The 15,064-nt window shown below is 37.8% G+C and overlaps 1 protein-coding gene across 14 annotated transcripts in view; it reads right to left on the bottom strand.

Annotated features, from left to right (window-relative positions):
• The window catches only part of CACNA1C (calcium voltage-gated channel subunit alpha1 C), a 498,259-nt gene that overhangs the window by 406,121 nt on the left and 77,074 nt on the right, over window positions 1-15,064 (bottom strand). For all 14 annotated transcript variants that reach the window (XM_074826113.1, XM_074826100.1, XM_074826102.1 and 11 more), the window contains exon 3: window positions 13,925-14,029. In XM_074826113.1, coding sequence (XP_074682214.1) covers window positions 13,925-14,029 — 105 coding nt within the window. The remainder of the gene's footprint in view (window positions 1-13,924; window positions 14,030-15,064) is intronic.

Genomic DNA, 15,064 nt, shown 5'->3' on the forward strand with positions numbered 1-15,064 from the left:
CACTTACGTATGATGAGGGACAATATGTTTTCATCTGTGTCTTAGGAAGCAAGATCTGGATTTGTTTACAAGCTTTCAGTTCTTGCTTTTCTGATTCAGACCAGGGAATCTAAAATAGCAGGTTTTAATATGGCAAGTAAATACAACAGACTGAAAGCCCACAATCAGTCTCTCTTGCACTCTAGTCCAATTAAAACGTATTTACTGATAGCAGAACAGAATAACTACATAATTACTTGTATACAATGTGGGGCTCCAGCAGGTAAGATGAACAGAAGATGTAGAGACATGACAGGAGTAGCCAAACAGCAGAAGAAACACGACACGTTGTTTGCAAGCTGTTCAAGTGAGACTCACCAATTGAAATCAATCTGAATGCTTCTTACTTTACTAAAACAATGCAAGTTTAAGAGTATTTATCAGACAATTGGGAACTATTGAACAACGTGTTTCAGCACAGCCAAAACCAGACATATGTCTGGGATCAAGGAATGTAGGACAAACTTATCAAACTGCCATCACATATTGAAGAGCAACAGGGTGGCTTCCAGATCACGTCGAAGGTCAACTGAACACAAGCATCAGGGCAAAGCTATTGGATAAGATGGTAATAAGATTCGAGGATGCCCAAGGAGAAAAATGGAACCAGACAGAAGTTATTAACTTTTAAGATGTGCTAGTAAGAGCATTATTGACATTATCTACCTCCAATGTCCATCCTCCAAAGATGATGCTGATGAGTATTTTAAGGAGAAAAAAAAAACAATGTCATTATCATCAAGAAACAGTGAAAACAGAAAAAGTTATGGTCCTTATAATAAGGACAATTAAGTCATGACTCAAGCATAATCTGTCAAAATTTACATGAAGTTAGGAAAGACATTTTCATTCTTGGTATAAATTTCTATAGTAGTAGAAGAATGTATGGAGGAATGAAAAAAACCTCTATCTTTTTTGGGGTTACATTATTCTTAAGCAGCTTTAAATTAGAATCGAGTTTGCCCCTACAAATATGCTATACATATCTTCCCTTTTCTTGATAGAGGAATTACTGCATGAATTTATATGGCCAGCGGAAAGCAAGACTAGATGCTTGACATCATCACCTCCCACTTTACAGTATGGTCTGGTCTATGGAGTTTGCCTCCAAATTTGAGTTTATGCGCACCTCTGGGTCCTCCTATGGTCTAGTTTATTTGGTCTCTCCCTAGTCCCACAGGGTCAGATATACTTTCATGAGGTCATAGGCCACTTTATTTTAAGCAGTTCATCAAAAAGGAATCATTTTCAGCTCCCTATGGATTTTCATGCTTTCGAAAGGTCAAAGGCTCTGCTGAGCCCAGTTTGGCTTCTGGGCTGGAACAGTAAAGGCACATCAGTTTCTATAGCCAGAGGCACACAGAGCAACATGGTTATCACTGTATTTAGCTGTGTTCAGCCCTCTGTCCGTATATGTAGATGCATCATTGGAGACAATTTCAACTCTCTCCTGATCAAAGCTTAAAACAGTCACCCATGAGAGAACAGGAAAAGGCCTTACCTGCTCTGCCACTATTTCAAAAGCAGAACAGCCTCCTTTCCTGCACAGACTGTCAAATGGACCTGCTACTCATCCCAGGGAGACAGGAGGGAAGATGCAAGGAAGAAGAAGAGGCACTCCTCCTACACATGCAGCTGCTGCTGTGTCTGCACACAGAAGCAGGGGAGAAGCCTCCAGACGGGTGCCTGTTACCCTGAACACCTGTGTCAGTATGAGTGTTATGTTTGTTAGACAGGTAATGACAGGGACAAGGCCTACCTCTGACAACTACACAGCCTCTCAGTGGTGTGAACTGCTATAAGCAACACCTAGAAACATCCATAACCCTGGCCCCAAGAAGATCTCAGAAGTGGGTCCTAGCAAAGGTGGAACTATGCTCTTCGTAAGTTCTGCTTCAATGTATTACTTCAACAGAGGCTTTTTAAAAAAGCGAAGACATACAGAAGAACCAGTGATTCAAAAATCCTTCCTTGGAAATTATTATTCTTTTAAGAAAAGGAAAAATGTATAAGTTACAAGTTATCATCCAATTAAATATTTCTTTGTATTTATTGAAGAGCAGCAGCAGGCACACAGACTGGGAGCCATATTAGTTCAGGTCTGGATGGTGGAGGAGGGGGAATGAACCACAAAAACCACTGTTTTAAATGCACTCCTTTAAATTCATACCAGAGCCCAACAATGTTACCTGCCTACCATGGAAAATGACTTGAGTAACCAAGATGAATAGAGCAGAGAAGCATGTGAACAGCAGCTTGAATACAAGCTGTGATCTCTCTCCCTCTGAAAGGGGGATCACTATCTCTGTGGTATCCTTTTTCAATACAGTATTGAAATATGAAAGCAAAGGTAAACATTTCCAAAAGGAACTATCAGCCAGGACTGAATTTGTTTCAAAAGATATTTATCAGAAATATTTCCATAGTTGTATCAGCACTTACTTTCAAATACTGCATTGCATTTTCCCTAGATTAGCTCCTGCTTTTTACACCTTTAAAAAGCTCTGTCCCTCATATAGCCATATCCTCTGTAAAGTGACTGCTATATACATGGCTCAGAACTTAGCAGAATTAGACCTTCTCAGAGTCACAAATATATTTCAGCATATATTTTTTCCTCGTCTTTCTTTCACTCCATAAGATTTCAGTACAGAAAGATCATCCAAAAGACTCAAATTCTCACATTTCATAGCCTCTGAAAGGCTAAAACATTCAACTTTACTTCATCTGCTTCTTCCTTTTTCCCCTATGAACTGTCAAATACTTGCATGCAACAGCCTGATGCCTCAAAAGGAACACAGAGAAGCAGCAGTGCTGGTTTTGTCATAGGAACAATGAAAACTGGAGACAAAATAGATTTGGACATCAATAATTATATCCAATATAAAAGAAAAAAAGAGGTTGAAACTGGAATGTAATTTTTAAGTGTGTTTTAAAATGTGTTAAACATTTAATTTGAGTAAGTAAAAGGTTATGCTGGAGTTTGAACTGCTATAAACAGGAACTTATTTATGTCAGGATGAAAGCATCACACCCCTGAGATGGATAAAAATTATATAATTGTCAAATGAGAAGTAGGATACAGTGAAATGTTAAGTAAGATAAGAGCTATAAAAAAGTCTGTGACTTTCTGAAATTTTAACAAGCTAAAACTTGGCTCAGGCTGAATAAGACTGAATAAAGGAAGAAGGAGAAGGGAAGAATAAATCACGGCTAATGACTTATAAAAATCAGGATACAAGTTGTTTCGTTTAAAGGAGATTTATCAGTTTCTTGCTGGTAGAAATCAATGCAATATCAGGTGTACACCACAGCTGCACATCCAGACCAGATCTAAATGCAGATGCCAGCTTTTACCTATTGTTCATCCCTGCTTTGAAATATAGAACTGGATTTTATAGAAAACGCAAGATAAAAATATAGTATAACTCCATTATTATAGATGTACATGATTATTCGGTATTTGCACAAAAAAATGCTTAGTTTGCTTCTTGGACTCAGAAGACACCTGAGGCATTTAATAGAAGTCGGAAGCTGGAAATCCTCTACTTCCTTTCCTTCGTTGCAAGGACAGCAGTGGCTTTAAAGAGCAGAGGCAGCAGATTTCCTTGTTCTACATAAAAACAATCCGTAACAGTTAAATGCCCCCAATATCTACAGTGGTACAAATCCTATGTGCATTTGAGAACTTAGTTTGTCATTGTCATGATTTAGCATTAACAGCTAGAGGTGGTGAATAGGAGCTGTTCATTCTCTTCAATGTTATTTCATCTTGCAGTCTGTCATCTCAGCCAACTACTCCTGAAGGGCATTGATGTGCCTTTTGTTCAGATTCAGACATTATCTTGGTGACCATAATGAGGAGAAGCTTTCTGTTTGTTTGTTTTTAAATACAAGTTTAGATTGTGAAACAATTATGCAACTAGATCTTTAAAAATCTTTTGTGACCACATGTTTGGCTGCATAATCTCATTTGAACAGGGATTCTTGTTTTAAAGTGACTCTAACAAACAATAAGGCCACACAAGGATAACAGCACTGTAAGTGGTTTTCAATGGATGAAAATAATAATAATAAAATAACATGCAAGTTCCGCTTTTCTGTGAGGTTTTATATTTGAGGGTATGTAATAGAACTAAAACAATTTAAAATGTTCACATAAAAAGAATTCACTATGCTTCAGATCAAAGAGTAATAGTAAAACATTAAGCACATTTGTTGCTAACTAGAAAAACATTTCAACATACCAGATGAAGATAATCATATGCAAAAGACAATTGCTTCAGTTTCTAATATAAGCTACCTAAATATAAATTTTACAAGCAACAGACAATAGCAAGCCAGCACAAGAGGAAGAAATCCAAAACCCTAAACTCTCCATCAGTGCAGGTTTATCAGGACAGCCTGAAAAACAGTTACACACTTGCCAACACAGCTAGCTGGTTAACCACATACATGTCACTTCTGGAAAGCTTATACCGTGGGAGTTGGGCATTCTGCTCCTGCCATTGTCACATTTAGTGCATGGGGCTAAAGGTGTTGATACCACCTTTAGAGAGACTGTAAAGAAACCGTACTACCAGCAACCACAGGAGGGTAACAGTAGTCAAAGATTAGGTATGCTCCTCTGGCCAGGTGTGCTGCATTAGAGCCTAAGGTCTGCATGGATATGAGCATCAAGACATCAATTTACATCATGCATGTATAAAACTTTACAGGAATACATCACTAGAGTGTCTCAATTGAGCAAAATATGCATTCCTTAGTGTCCTACAGACCATCCCAGGTTATTAAGGTTATAGAAAAAGGTTAGAAAAACACTGCAGTTCAAAGATGGTCCAGCTCCCTTGCCTAGGCTTAGGTGAAACAGAACTTGCTAAGGATGTCTAAAGGAGATAACCTGCTGTGCCAACTTCCCAGCATCTGCTAGAAATGCAACATACTAAAGAGACGTTAATGAATATTTCCTCCTGCTTACTGGAAGTCTTCCCCTAACTGGTGAACGTTCAACACCGTATTCTTAATAGAGAAATATCATTGATAAATATAGGCTCTTCATGGTTATTGTACAAGAAGAAGAGACTTTGTTCCATGATATTTCATACTCATTTATAAATTACCCAGCATTTCTCAAAAGTGAAATTCAAGGATGGCCTTAGCTTGCTTTGAAGTACAGGCATTCAGCCAGGAGGACTGAAGAGCTGCTATGACATGTGAACCCTCATGTTTTAGGAGATAGAAAACAGGGGAAAAAATAGTAATTGTCCTCAAGAGGAATAGCCAGTCAAAACTTTGACGAACATACAAAACATTCTTCCCTTCCAGCAATTCTGCCCCTTGGCAAGCAGCACATCCATTCTTTTATTTCTAAGGAAATTATGAAAAATTGTTGGGCTTTTTTTCTAGTTTGCACAAGTACAAGGAGTATTATTGCCTTTAGAGTCAATGATTTTGTAGATGTCAGCAAGCCCAATGTTCCAACAATTGTCTGTCAATAGCATGCACTAAATTAGTGGATGGATTTGGGTGACAGTGAAGTAAACTCCAGTGAAGTAAATGGGAAGTTTGCCTGACTAAAAACCCAAGAATGTGGTATAATACAAACTATACATAAAGGAATCTAAAGATCCTATGTAAAACCATCTATTGATTTTCTAGATAGAAGAGCTTATTTCCTATCATTAAAAGGATTCTGATGAACTGATGAACAGAAGTCTAACATCCTACACATTTACAGAGGGGTAAAGATATTTGTACCAAAAAGACAATACAAAAAGTAACTGCCATTTTTGAAATTTCCATTCTTTTTAAGACTGTGTTACTTTTGTAGGGGCAGGAATTAGACTACAGTGAAAACAACAGTACTTAACATCTCTTATTTGGCCTTCTTCCACCTGTTTCCTATCTTTCTGAAACGGGAGCAAGGGGGTAAGCACCCTACAGTAAACTTGAGGTTTGATAAACAAGAATGATTACCACCTGAAAAAAAAAAAAAAAAAAGTCCAAAACAATTGATAAGTGAGAAATTTAGAAAGCTTACACATAAAAAAAGGGAAAATGGGGAATAAGAGCTGTCTAGAGAAATGGGATAAATGGTTTAATGTTTGGAGTAAACCAATAAATCTGCCATCAATCAGAACCAAAATATATAGTTAAAATTCAAAATCACTTACACAGAAACATACAACCTGCAAATTTCAAGTTGCTATTTCCATGGACTTGGACTAGTTTGTGGAACTGTTTTTCTTCCACAACTTACAGTCCTACTTACTGTAAGTGAATAGAAGTATCCATTTCTTCTACTGATCTTGTAGCTGTTTGTACAAAGGTCCTTCCTCTGCAGCTCCTCCAAACCAGGACAGCTCTTCTTGAATAGTTGAATTTTGCCTCAAAGGATGTTCAAGTGAAATACGTGTCTATCTGAAATCTACTTTTTCCCTTTGGTCTGTATCTCTTAATCCTGTTCTCTTTACTGCACTATATACTGCATAATGTAAATACTTGATATTGTTACAGCATTATATATAATTATATTGGTTAATTCTGAAAGCCTGTTATGCCACTTTTCAGTATCTCACTGATTCAGTGAAGCACCATGTTACATTTTAATATGGAATATATTAATGGAGGTGAATGTCTAGCACTACTTCTGTTAAAGCTACGCAACATTTTCCATTATTAAGATACTGTTTTCAGTTGCTTTTAATTGTAATATTACCAGTTAATACTACAGTTTTCGAGGGTGGTTTCTATCTCAGGCTGAATGTTTGTGCACTTTTTCAGAAAAAACAGTATAACAATATCCATTGATTTGTCCCAGTTTTAAAAAAAAATCTCAACAACTATTTTCTTTAATGATCACATTCTTTGCAACAAGGTCATATGAACTGGCAGATTAACAGCCTTTGTGTCAGGGCTGCATTTCTTGTCTTGTCTACCCACTTAAGTTTGGCCAGATTGGCTTTTAAAAACCTCCACTGTACAGGCTCCATAGAGACTTGCTAAGGCTTAACACCCAAACTGTCATTACAAATACTAATCAGGCATCTTACAGCTTCTGCAGACCAGAATGTGTGTCAGATCCACAGAGCTCAGCAAGGGCTACAAAGGCTTTCAGGGACGCATGTAATAACCCTTCTCAACTGGTCTGAATCAGGCTGCAATAAAGAAACTGAACTTTGAATTGGTGCTGTTCTCTCAATATTTCTACTGCTGATGATCATTGGGAAGGACACAACTGATTTCAAAAGCAAAAGGGCTAAGGCCAAACCAGGGACAGGCTCAGACCGGAAGACCAATGTGTTGAGAATGGAGTTAAGAAAGAAGCAGCTGGAAGGAGCACTGAGATTGCTTGGTTACAGAGACCAGGTTTAGGAGCAGAAAGGAATTTAAGACTAGAAATAGCAAGAGAAGTGATCAGGGAGCTGAAGCTGAGTGAGGATAGCACAGAGATCAAATGAGAAAACAGGTGAATAACATATGAAACCACTGTGGAAGGGAGACTGCAGTTAGGAAAAACGGAAAGAAAAAGGCACAGGTCTGATGGAAGCTGGACTAGGAGAAAAATGACTTAGCAAAGATAACGAATTTAAAAAGCAACAAAAAATGGGGACATGCAGACATAAGAGATCTTAGAGCAAATCAAGAGATGGTAAACAACAAGCACAGACTGGGTGAGAACACTGGGACCACTGGTAGAAAGAGAAGCAGAAGGCTGGGATTTGATTGGGACTCAACAGCAAGCCCTGTGCAGGACAGAAAACTGTTATTGAAATGGCAGAAAGATAACAAACCTGGGTATGGACCTTAAGTACAGTTAAAAAAAAAAGAAAAAAAAAAAAGAACAGAAATGGCAGAACTGAGGAAGAGTTACAGCTCAGACAACTATAGCTGAGATGGGGACAGGTTCAGAAGTAGGCATTATTGGAAGAAAGAGACAGAAAAAGCCCTTTTTCCAAAGGTACAGAGAAGCCCCTCAACTATATTCCTTTCCAGAGCTTGGAATAGAATGAGGCATTCCTCTGTTGAGGGCAAACACCTCTGAATCCCTCTGCCAAACTTTTCCAATCCTATCTTCACCTGGTCCACACAGAGATCCACCTCTTACCACTGCTGATTACTGAGATCACTCAAGTGGCAGAGGCCTGCCCAGGGAACTCAACAGTTTTGGTCCTTCTAGTAACACATATAGGTGTTAATCTCCACTTCACCAGTTTTGTCTTCACAAACCCTACGAAATTACACCACTATGTTAAAAGAAAGATAGAAAGGCTGCAAATTTAAGCATCAAAAGTTAAGAGTTCCCCTCAAATTAATTCAACACACATGAGCAAATTGTGATGATGCAGTCCTACGCACTTCTCTGCGGAAATTAAATTCTGCCCCTACCAGTGCAAAGAAATAAGGCCTCAGTCCTACTTTTTACCCTTCTTGATCAGTTAGTGACCACTGGCTTGGAATTGATTGCTACAGATTTTATTCTTTTCTACAGCATTCCTTGTAAGCAGTCTGCGTGATGTAAAGCATTGACTAATCACCTTCACCATGAAAGTAGTAACTAGCCCATTTTACAGATGGAAAAATTGAGAAACCAATTTACCCAAGGCCACACAGTTTGCCAACACCAGAACCAGCAGACAAGCTTGAATGTCTTCCTCTTAAACCCAGTGCTTATTCTTCTACCCTGTGCTTCGCTACTGCTAGAGATGCTGAGCATCAGCTTCTCCCTGTCAGAGGCAGGGCTTCTGAGGACTCTGGGAAACATTGAGCCTAAATTCCATCATATTCAACTTCTTTAGCATCACACAGGTCAGTAATTTGCAATCTTTCTGGAGGAAGTCATCAAGGCTTTTTTGGAACCATCTCCTTTCTTCTCCTCCTCATCCTGATTTCAGTCCCTTTCCAGCCTCTTCAGCTCCCTTCTTCCAGCTTCTGTAGCTTACTCCTCACTTTTCAAATCCTATAACTTCGCCCAGCTGTAGCAGTGCTGTCATGAAGCCCTAGCTAATAAACCTATCAGAGCTTATTAGTTTGGTATCCGCTCTATCCCACCCTACACCTTACCCTTAATGTTAGCATATCTTATTACTGTACCACTTACTAGTTGGGAACTGTCACACAGGAGGATGATAGCAATGGCACGAGGGAAACAAAAGCTTTTGTACAGTATTCTTCCTTATCCTTATCTAGAAAAGCCATCCTTTCTTTTCCTGACTCTCTTGCCCCCACTTTGTTCTCTAACACTTTCTGACTGCACAAGAAAAACTGAGTGACTGTTCAATATGCTGACTCCAGAATTCTCCGATATAAAAAAAATGCTGGTTTGTTATCCTAGTATCTAGAAATGTAATATATGTACAGCCACATCCACACCTATTGTGTCAGTCTGCTGCAAATGGAAAAAGATTAAAAACACTTTCGTCTTTTCTGTGCAGGAATCACCTGCTTAACTGGATACTACTATAATGACCAGTTAATAAAGCAGTCAGGCCTTCCTGAAAGCCAAGCCCCCTTTCCATAGGCAGGCATTCCCACAGACACTGGCTGGCTCAAGCACTGACAAGCAAGCAGAAATCCCTTCCACAGGGTCCTATTTCAGGTTTAACAAATTAGTCTGAAGGTGACATCCCATTATAAGCTCACATATAAACACAAGAGATCTTTTTTTAAATTTAACTAGCATACAACAGGATTTCCTTCCTGTAATAAGGACAAGGGAGGGAAAGCAGAGATATCAAAACAAAACAAAGAATCTTCTCCTGCTATTTATCCAAAGCATAAACAACTGAGTCGCCTTCCACAGAACGTGTTGTAAACCTTGGTCTTAACCTCATTATGTTATCACCATGCTGTGACATTGACCAGGCTTGTGCCATTTGCAACTGCCAGTAAAGTGACAGAAGCATTTACCTCTCAGCTTCCTATCTTAGGCAGTCTATAGTTTTATTCCTAAATGTACGTTATCTCTGTTCTAATGCATAATTACAGGGATAATAAGCAGAAAGCCTCCGTATCAGTTACAGCCTCTCATGCAGGCTAACTTTAATTCCTCTCAGACTAGCTCCAATTTTCCTGACTTCATCAAGAGAATACATAACTGTTCTTTGCACCAGGTCATCCATAAGCTTTCTTTACTTGTACATTTAAGCAAAGTCTCAGCCGAGTTCATTAACACAAAAAAAATTTTGCACCCAACGCAACTCCCCTCCATTTGTGTGAGTTCAATAGTTTTCCAGGGAACACACTGCAGAAGTAAAACATAAAAACTGCTGAAACCAATTTCAAGCATTTCTTATTACTACATTATCTTGTTCTGGCATTTTTCTTAAAGCCAATGACAAAGACAATGCAGTGAGCATAAAAATATGAAATCTGGGGTTTAGTATAAATGCGGATTTGAAAAATGAAAGTGCTTCATGGTCCAAGTTACCATTCCTACACTTGATAAAAATGGCTTGAGGGTTTATAGGAATTATTATTATAGGAAGCCAGATTGCAGAGAACCAGTCAGAATATCCATGTGGTACTTGGCCTAAATTTGTAATATATAACAGCGAATCACAACTCCTCACACAAAAGGGAAGGAATTATTTACTGGACTCTTTTGTATTTAGTTCCAATGCTCATATTAATTACTGTGGCATCATATCAAATAGGTCTTGCACCTAAAGACAAGGCTTATTAAATGGAGATAGGACTTTAGGTTACTGGTTTTGTACAGGCAAATGAGACATGTGTCTCTTCAAGGCTTCTGTGGAAGGCACACAGCAATAAGTATGCCCTGTTTGACCAATGGCTGATCACATCTGTGAAATTCATACAGAGCAATTATTTATCAAAACATTATTTAGCTATCATTTATCTACTTTTACAGAGAGAAGGATAGAAGCCACTCACACCATTCAGAATTCCTTTCTCTTCCCTCACCACCCTCTACTCCATTAGCTTGTTCAAAACAACTGATTGAATTTTTACCTCAGCCCCCAAAGAAAACATTGTTTGAAAAGTTATGATGAAACCTTAGAGAAGGAATACTCAGACCCTAAGGGAAAAGTGACAGCTTATTAGAAAACTGTTGTTCTGTCTCTTTCAGACCTTGTAAAACAGTTACTATCCATCATATGTTTTCTGTAGATAGTTTCTTCATGTCTCAGGAAGTTAGGGATGGCTCAGGAAACCATGGATGTGAAAGTTTGTGGTAGCTTTACCCCTAAAAAAATTAAATTTCAAAATGGAAATGAATCAAGAGTTCTTACACAAGTGAAACTTCTTCTGGACAGCTAGGAAGATTCTGTATATATTTGGTCAGACTTACACTTCTGCAGAGTACACACATCTGTGCACACTATTAACCTATATGCACACATTGCAGACATACACTCCTTTTCTGTTTCAGATTATAGCCTTTGGAGCTCTAGACTTCATGGCTACAAAATAAATCTGATTGCAAAATACATGCTCACTGGTAGAAAAATAAATTTTAAAAAAATCGAGTGCACGAGCTTTTACAGGAACATATTATTAACCCCCAGCTTCTTTCTAGTCGCTTCCATGCACAGTTTGGCTTTTTGAGAGTAAGGTCTCACTCTTCTGCAGTTCCTGCCATCTGGAATAACTTTCATTAAACTCTGAGTTTCATCTATTCTTTCATCCCATTCCATAACACAACTAACACATTTTTTCACCCTTATCTCACCCACTTGCCTCCACTTCCCCTCCCTATTGCTCAGTACTTTACTCACTAATCACAACACACAACTCTTCACAATTCTGTGAAAAGTTTTGGAATGCAGCATATGACATATACTCAAAAAGTTTGTTTCTCAACAGTAGTATATACAGGCCAAGACATATGTATATCACCCTGAGAAAACAAAAAAAACCCAACCCAAACCACACAAAACCCAACAACCACAACCACAAACAAGGACTAACAGATCACAGGACCAAAGGCTACTGAGCATTCAGAGCTCCAGGGTTTGATCTATAGTGCAGAATAGAGTCTTAATTCCGTTAGTGCAAGACCCTCATGGGATACTAAGTATCCCATTTTCCATTTTTAATTACTTTTTCCATTAAGACCCAAATTGTAGTCAAGCAGACTCCCCACTTTACTTTCTTCTCCCCTTATTTCTGTGAAACAGGTATTTAGATAAATTAACAATGCCTCCTCAGTCTCAAGGCTGTAACATTCCTAAACTTTCCTAAGATTGTAATTCTTTCTTGGCTGTTTGGGTTTTTTTTAAATCCTACTCACAAATAACACGAGTGTTTTGATAGATTGACCAAATGATGCAAAAGATGTCTTGGAAAACAGATACAGAACTGCAACTCAGCTCACAAGGTGTATATGATAGTAGAACAGTTTCAGTATACCTCATTCAATTGTGAATATACTCCCAACCTAGTATTAGCCAGCAGCCTCCTCACTAAAATAAGGCAAATACCCATACCAAATTAAACTCAAGACAAATTAAGGGTCCTCTAACTTTCAACTCAGCTTCATTTTCCTCTCTCAACCTTGAAAGTCAGAACATGGAATAAACAACTTACTGTCTTTTATAGCCAGAGGATCAATTGTATCTGCTTTTTTAAATAGAAGATATTCGTTTTTGAAAGGTCCCATCCTGAAGTGTTTTAAACATACCGCAATTCATCATTGTTAAACACTATGTCAAACTAACAAAGAGATAGCAGCAGAAGAGAAATAAGACCAGCTCACATGTGCTGTAAATATAGAGAATAGTTAAAAGTTAACAATCACTTATCTCCTCCGGCTCCTATTTTTAAACTTCTTGAAGGAGTTACAGTGGAAAAGCAACAATTTTTGTTCATTTTTTTGGGTTGTTTTTTTTTTTTAAAAAAAAAAAGAACCCCACAAAAGTATTTTTCCAGCAAAGTCCTGAAGTTCAGAATTTGTTTTATATGACTTCAAGAGATATTTAATCAAATTACTTACTTCCAAGAACAGCATGAATCATTTTAATTACATCTGTCACCTATCCCAATTATCCCTACTTTGGAAGTATGGCTTTTGTTTTCCTCTGTTGCTCTAAAATTTCTTATGTCAGTAAATTTTAATCAGGAAATAGCATCCCAACTCTTAAACTCTGGGAGCAAGTTTTCATCCTGATCCAAGCAGACAAGTAGGAGATTCGTTCACATATTTGAGAGGGACAATTTCTGCTAATTCAGTGAATTGCATTCCAGAGCTGTTGTTTGTGCCCTTACCGAACAGAATTCTTTGCTATGACTTCATGCTAAGCCAAAAGTAAACACTTTCACCTTTTTGTATGGACAGCTCTATTCCAAAGTACCAACATTAGCATCAGTGGTGACAGAGGCAAAGCTATATTCCCCCAACAAGAGAGAAGGAAAAAAAACCAAAAAACCACCAACAACAACAAAAACCCACAAACATTGTTCAACCAAACACATGTGTCTGAAAAGTAAGCATTAAGGTAGTTCCTAGAAATTAGTCATCAAGCTGTGCTCTCATGTATCACCTGACAGGAGGAGAGTATCAATTTCACAACGGCACATTGTAAGACAAAAATCACCATATAATCCATGATTAAAAGATTTCTTCTGCAAATACCTGCAGTTTAAAACTTACCATGCACTTTTGCAGCATGCAGAAATTTGTTAACCAAAATATCACATACAACACCCGCGCAATTTTTGGAACATACTTTTCTAAAGCCAGTAAAACTGAAACAGGTGCTAACATGAATAGAGGAGACATAGCACTCAAAAACAATTTTTACTTTATTATGTTCTCATCTTTGGTGGATATATATACATGTTCCCTAGCTTCAACAGTCTCTCTGGTCACTTTTAAAAAGGACTTTCAAAATAGTAAGACTATATATCATCAAGGACTTACCAGATTGGAATTGGTGGCATTGGAATCATCTTCTGGAAAGGGGATATAGATAGCTAAGGCCACACAATTGGCAAAAATAGTCAGTAAAATAATTATTTCAAATGGTCTGAGGAAGGGAGTTAAGGAAATTGTTCCAAAATGTACACACACAAATAAAAAAGAAATTAAAAAAAAAAGATTTATAAGAATTCTGTTTAAAGAAAACATTCCAACCCCCTTATATTCTGAAAAGAAACATACGACTTTTTAAGTGCTTTTAGGAGCTCCCAGCCAAGAATCTTCCTAATATGTCAAAAGCAGTGTAGGCCAGTCGCGTGCCAGAGTAAACACAGATTTCTTAAAAGTTTTTTCTTCTTTTATTTATTTAGATTGCATTTTCTCTATTTCTCTTCAAGTGTGGCTGAACTATTTTAATAACAGAAGCCTGTTCTAGACGGACTGTCATCTTTATTCTTATAATTAGTTTCTCTTGGTCTTTTCCTTCTGCATTTAAAAAACCTGACATAATTTTAACAAAAGTTTTTGGTTTGGTTTTTTTTTTGTTCTTGTTATATTTCTTTCCCCCCCTTTCTCAATCTCTCTCTTGTATCTCAGAGTTAAATGCAAGGGCCAAAGAAATACATGTATACATTCAGTTAGAAGATGCTTAAATGATGGTAAAGATTGTTAAGGCAAAAAAAAAAAGGCTTTGTCCAAAATGTGCTTATACTGCACATGGCCATGTATATTTGTTTTGCTTAAAAATTATTTGAAGGAGTATTACTTTTTCTTCTATTTGCATTCCATTTGGCATCCTAGGGAAAAGAAATGTGCCTACACAGTATATGAAGGACACCAGGAAGCTAAGAGTTCCTTATGAGAGAGAAACTAGCACCAATTTAGGGGCATTTCAGCTTGGCATCAACTTTGTTAGGGGAAAAAGAACCCCAAACATTTGGGATGTTCAACAAACAAATCCTGCACAACCTTAATGCCCTACTGCAAAGGGCATTTTTCTACTGATCAAGCTGATGGCACTGTACTTCATCTACTCTGGTGGACTCCTTAACCTTAATTGCTCTGAAATGTCTACAAACTCAGACTAGAGACAAGATTTACTTGCCTGCAAGAATATCCTGGAGGCTACCTCTGGGATAACTT

The sequence above is a fragment of the Strix aluco genome, chromosome 5 (assembly GCF_031877795.1).
Source record: "Strix aluco isolate bStrAlu1 chromosome 5, bStrAlu1.hap1, whole genome shotgun sequence".
Taxonomy (NCBI): domain Eukaryota; kingdom Metazoa; phylum Chordata; class Aves; order Strigiformes; family Strigidae; genus Strix; species Strix aluco.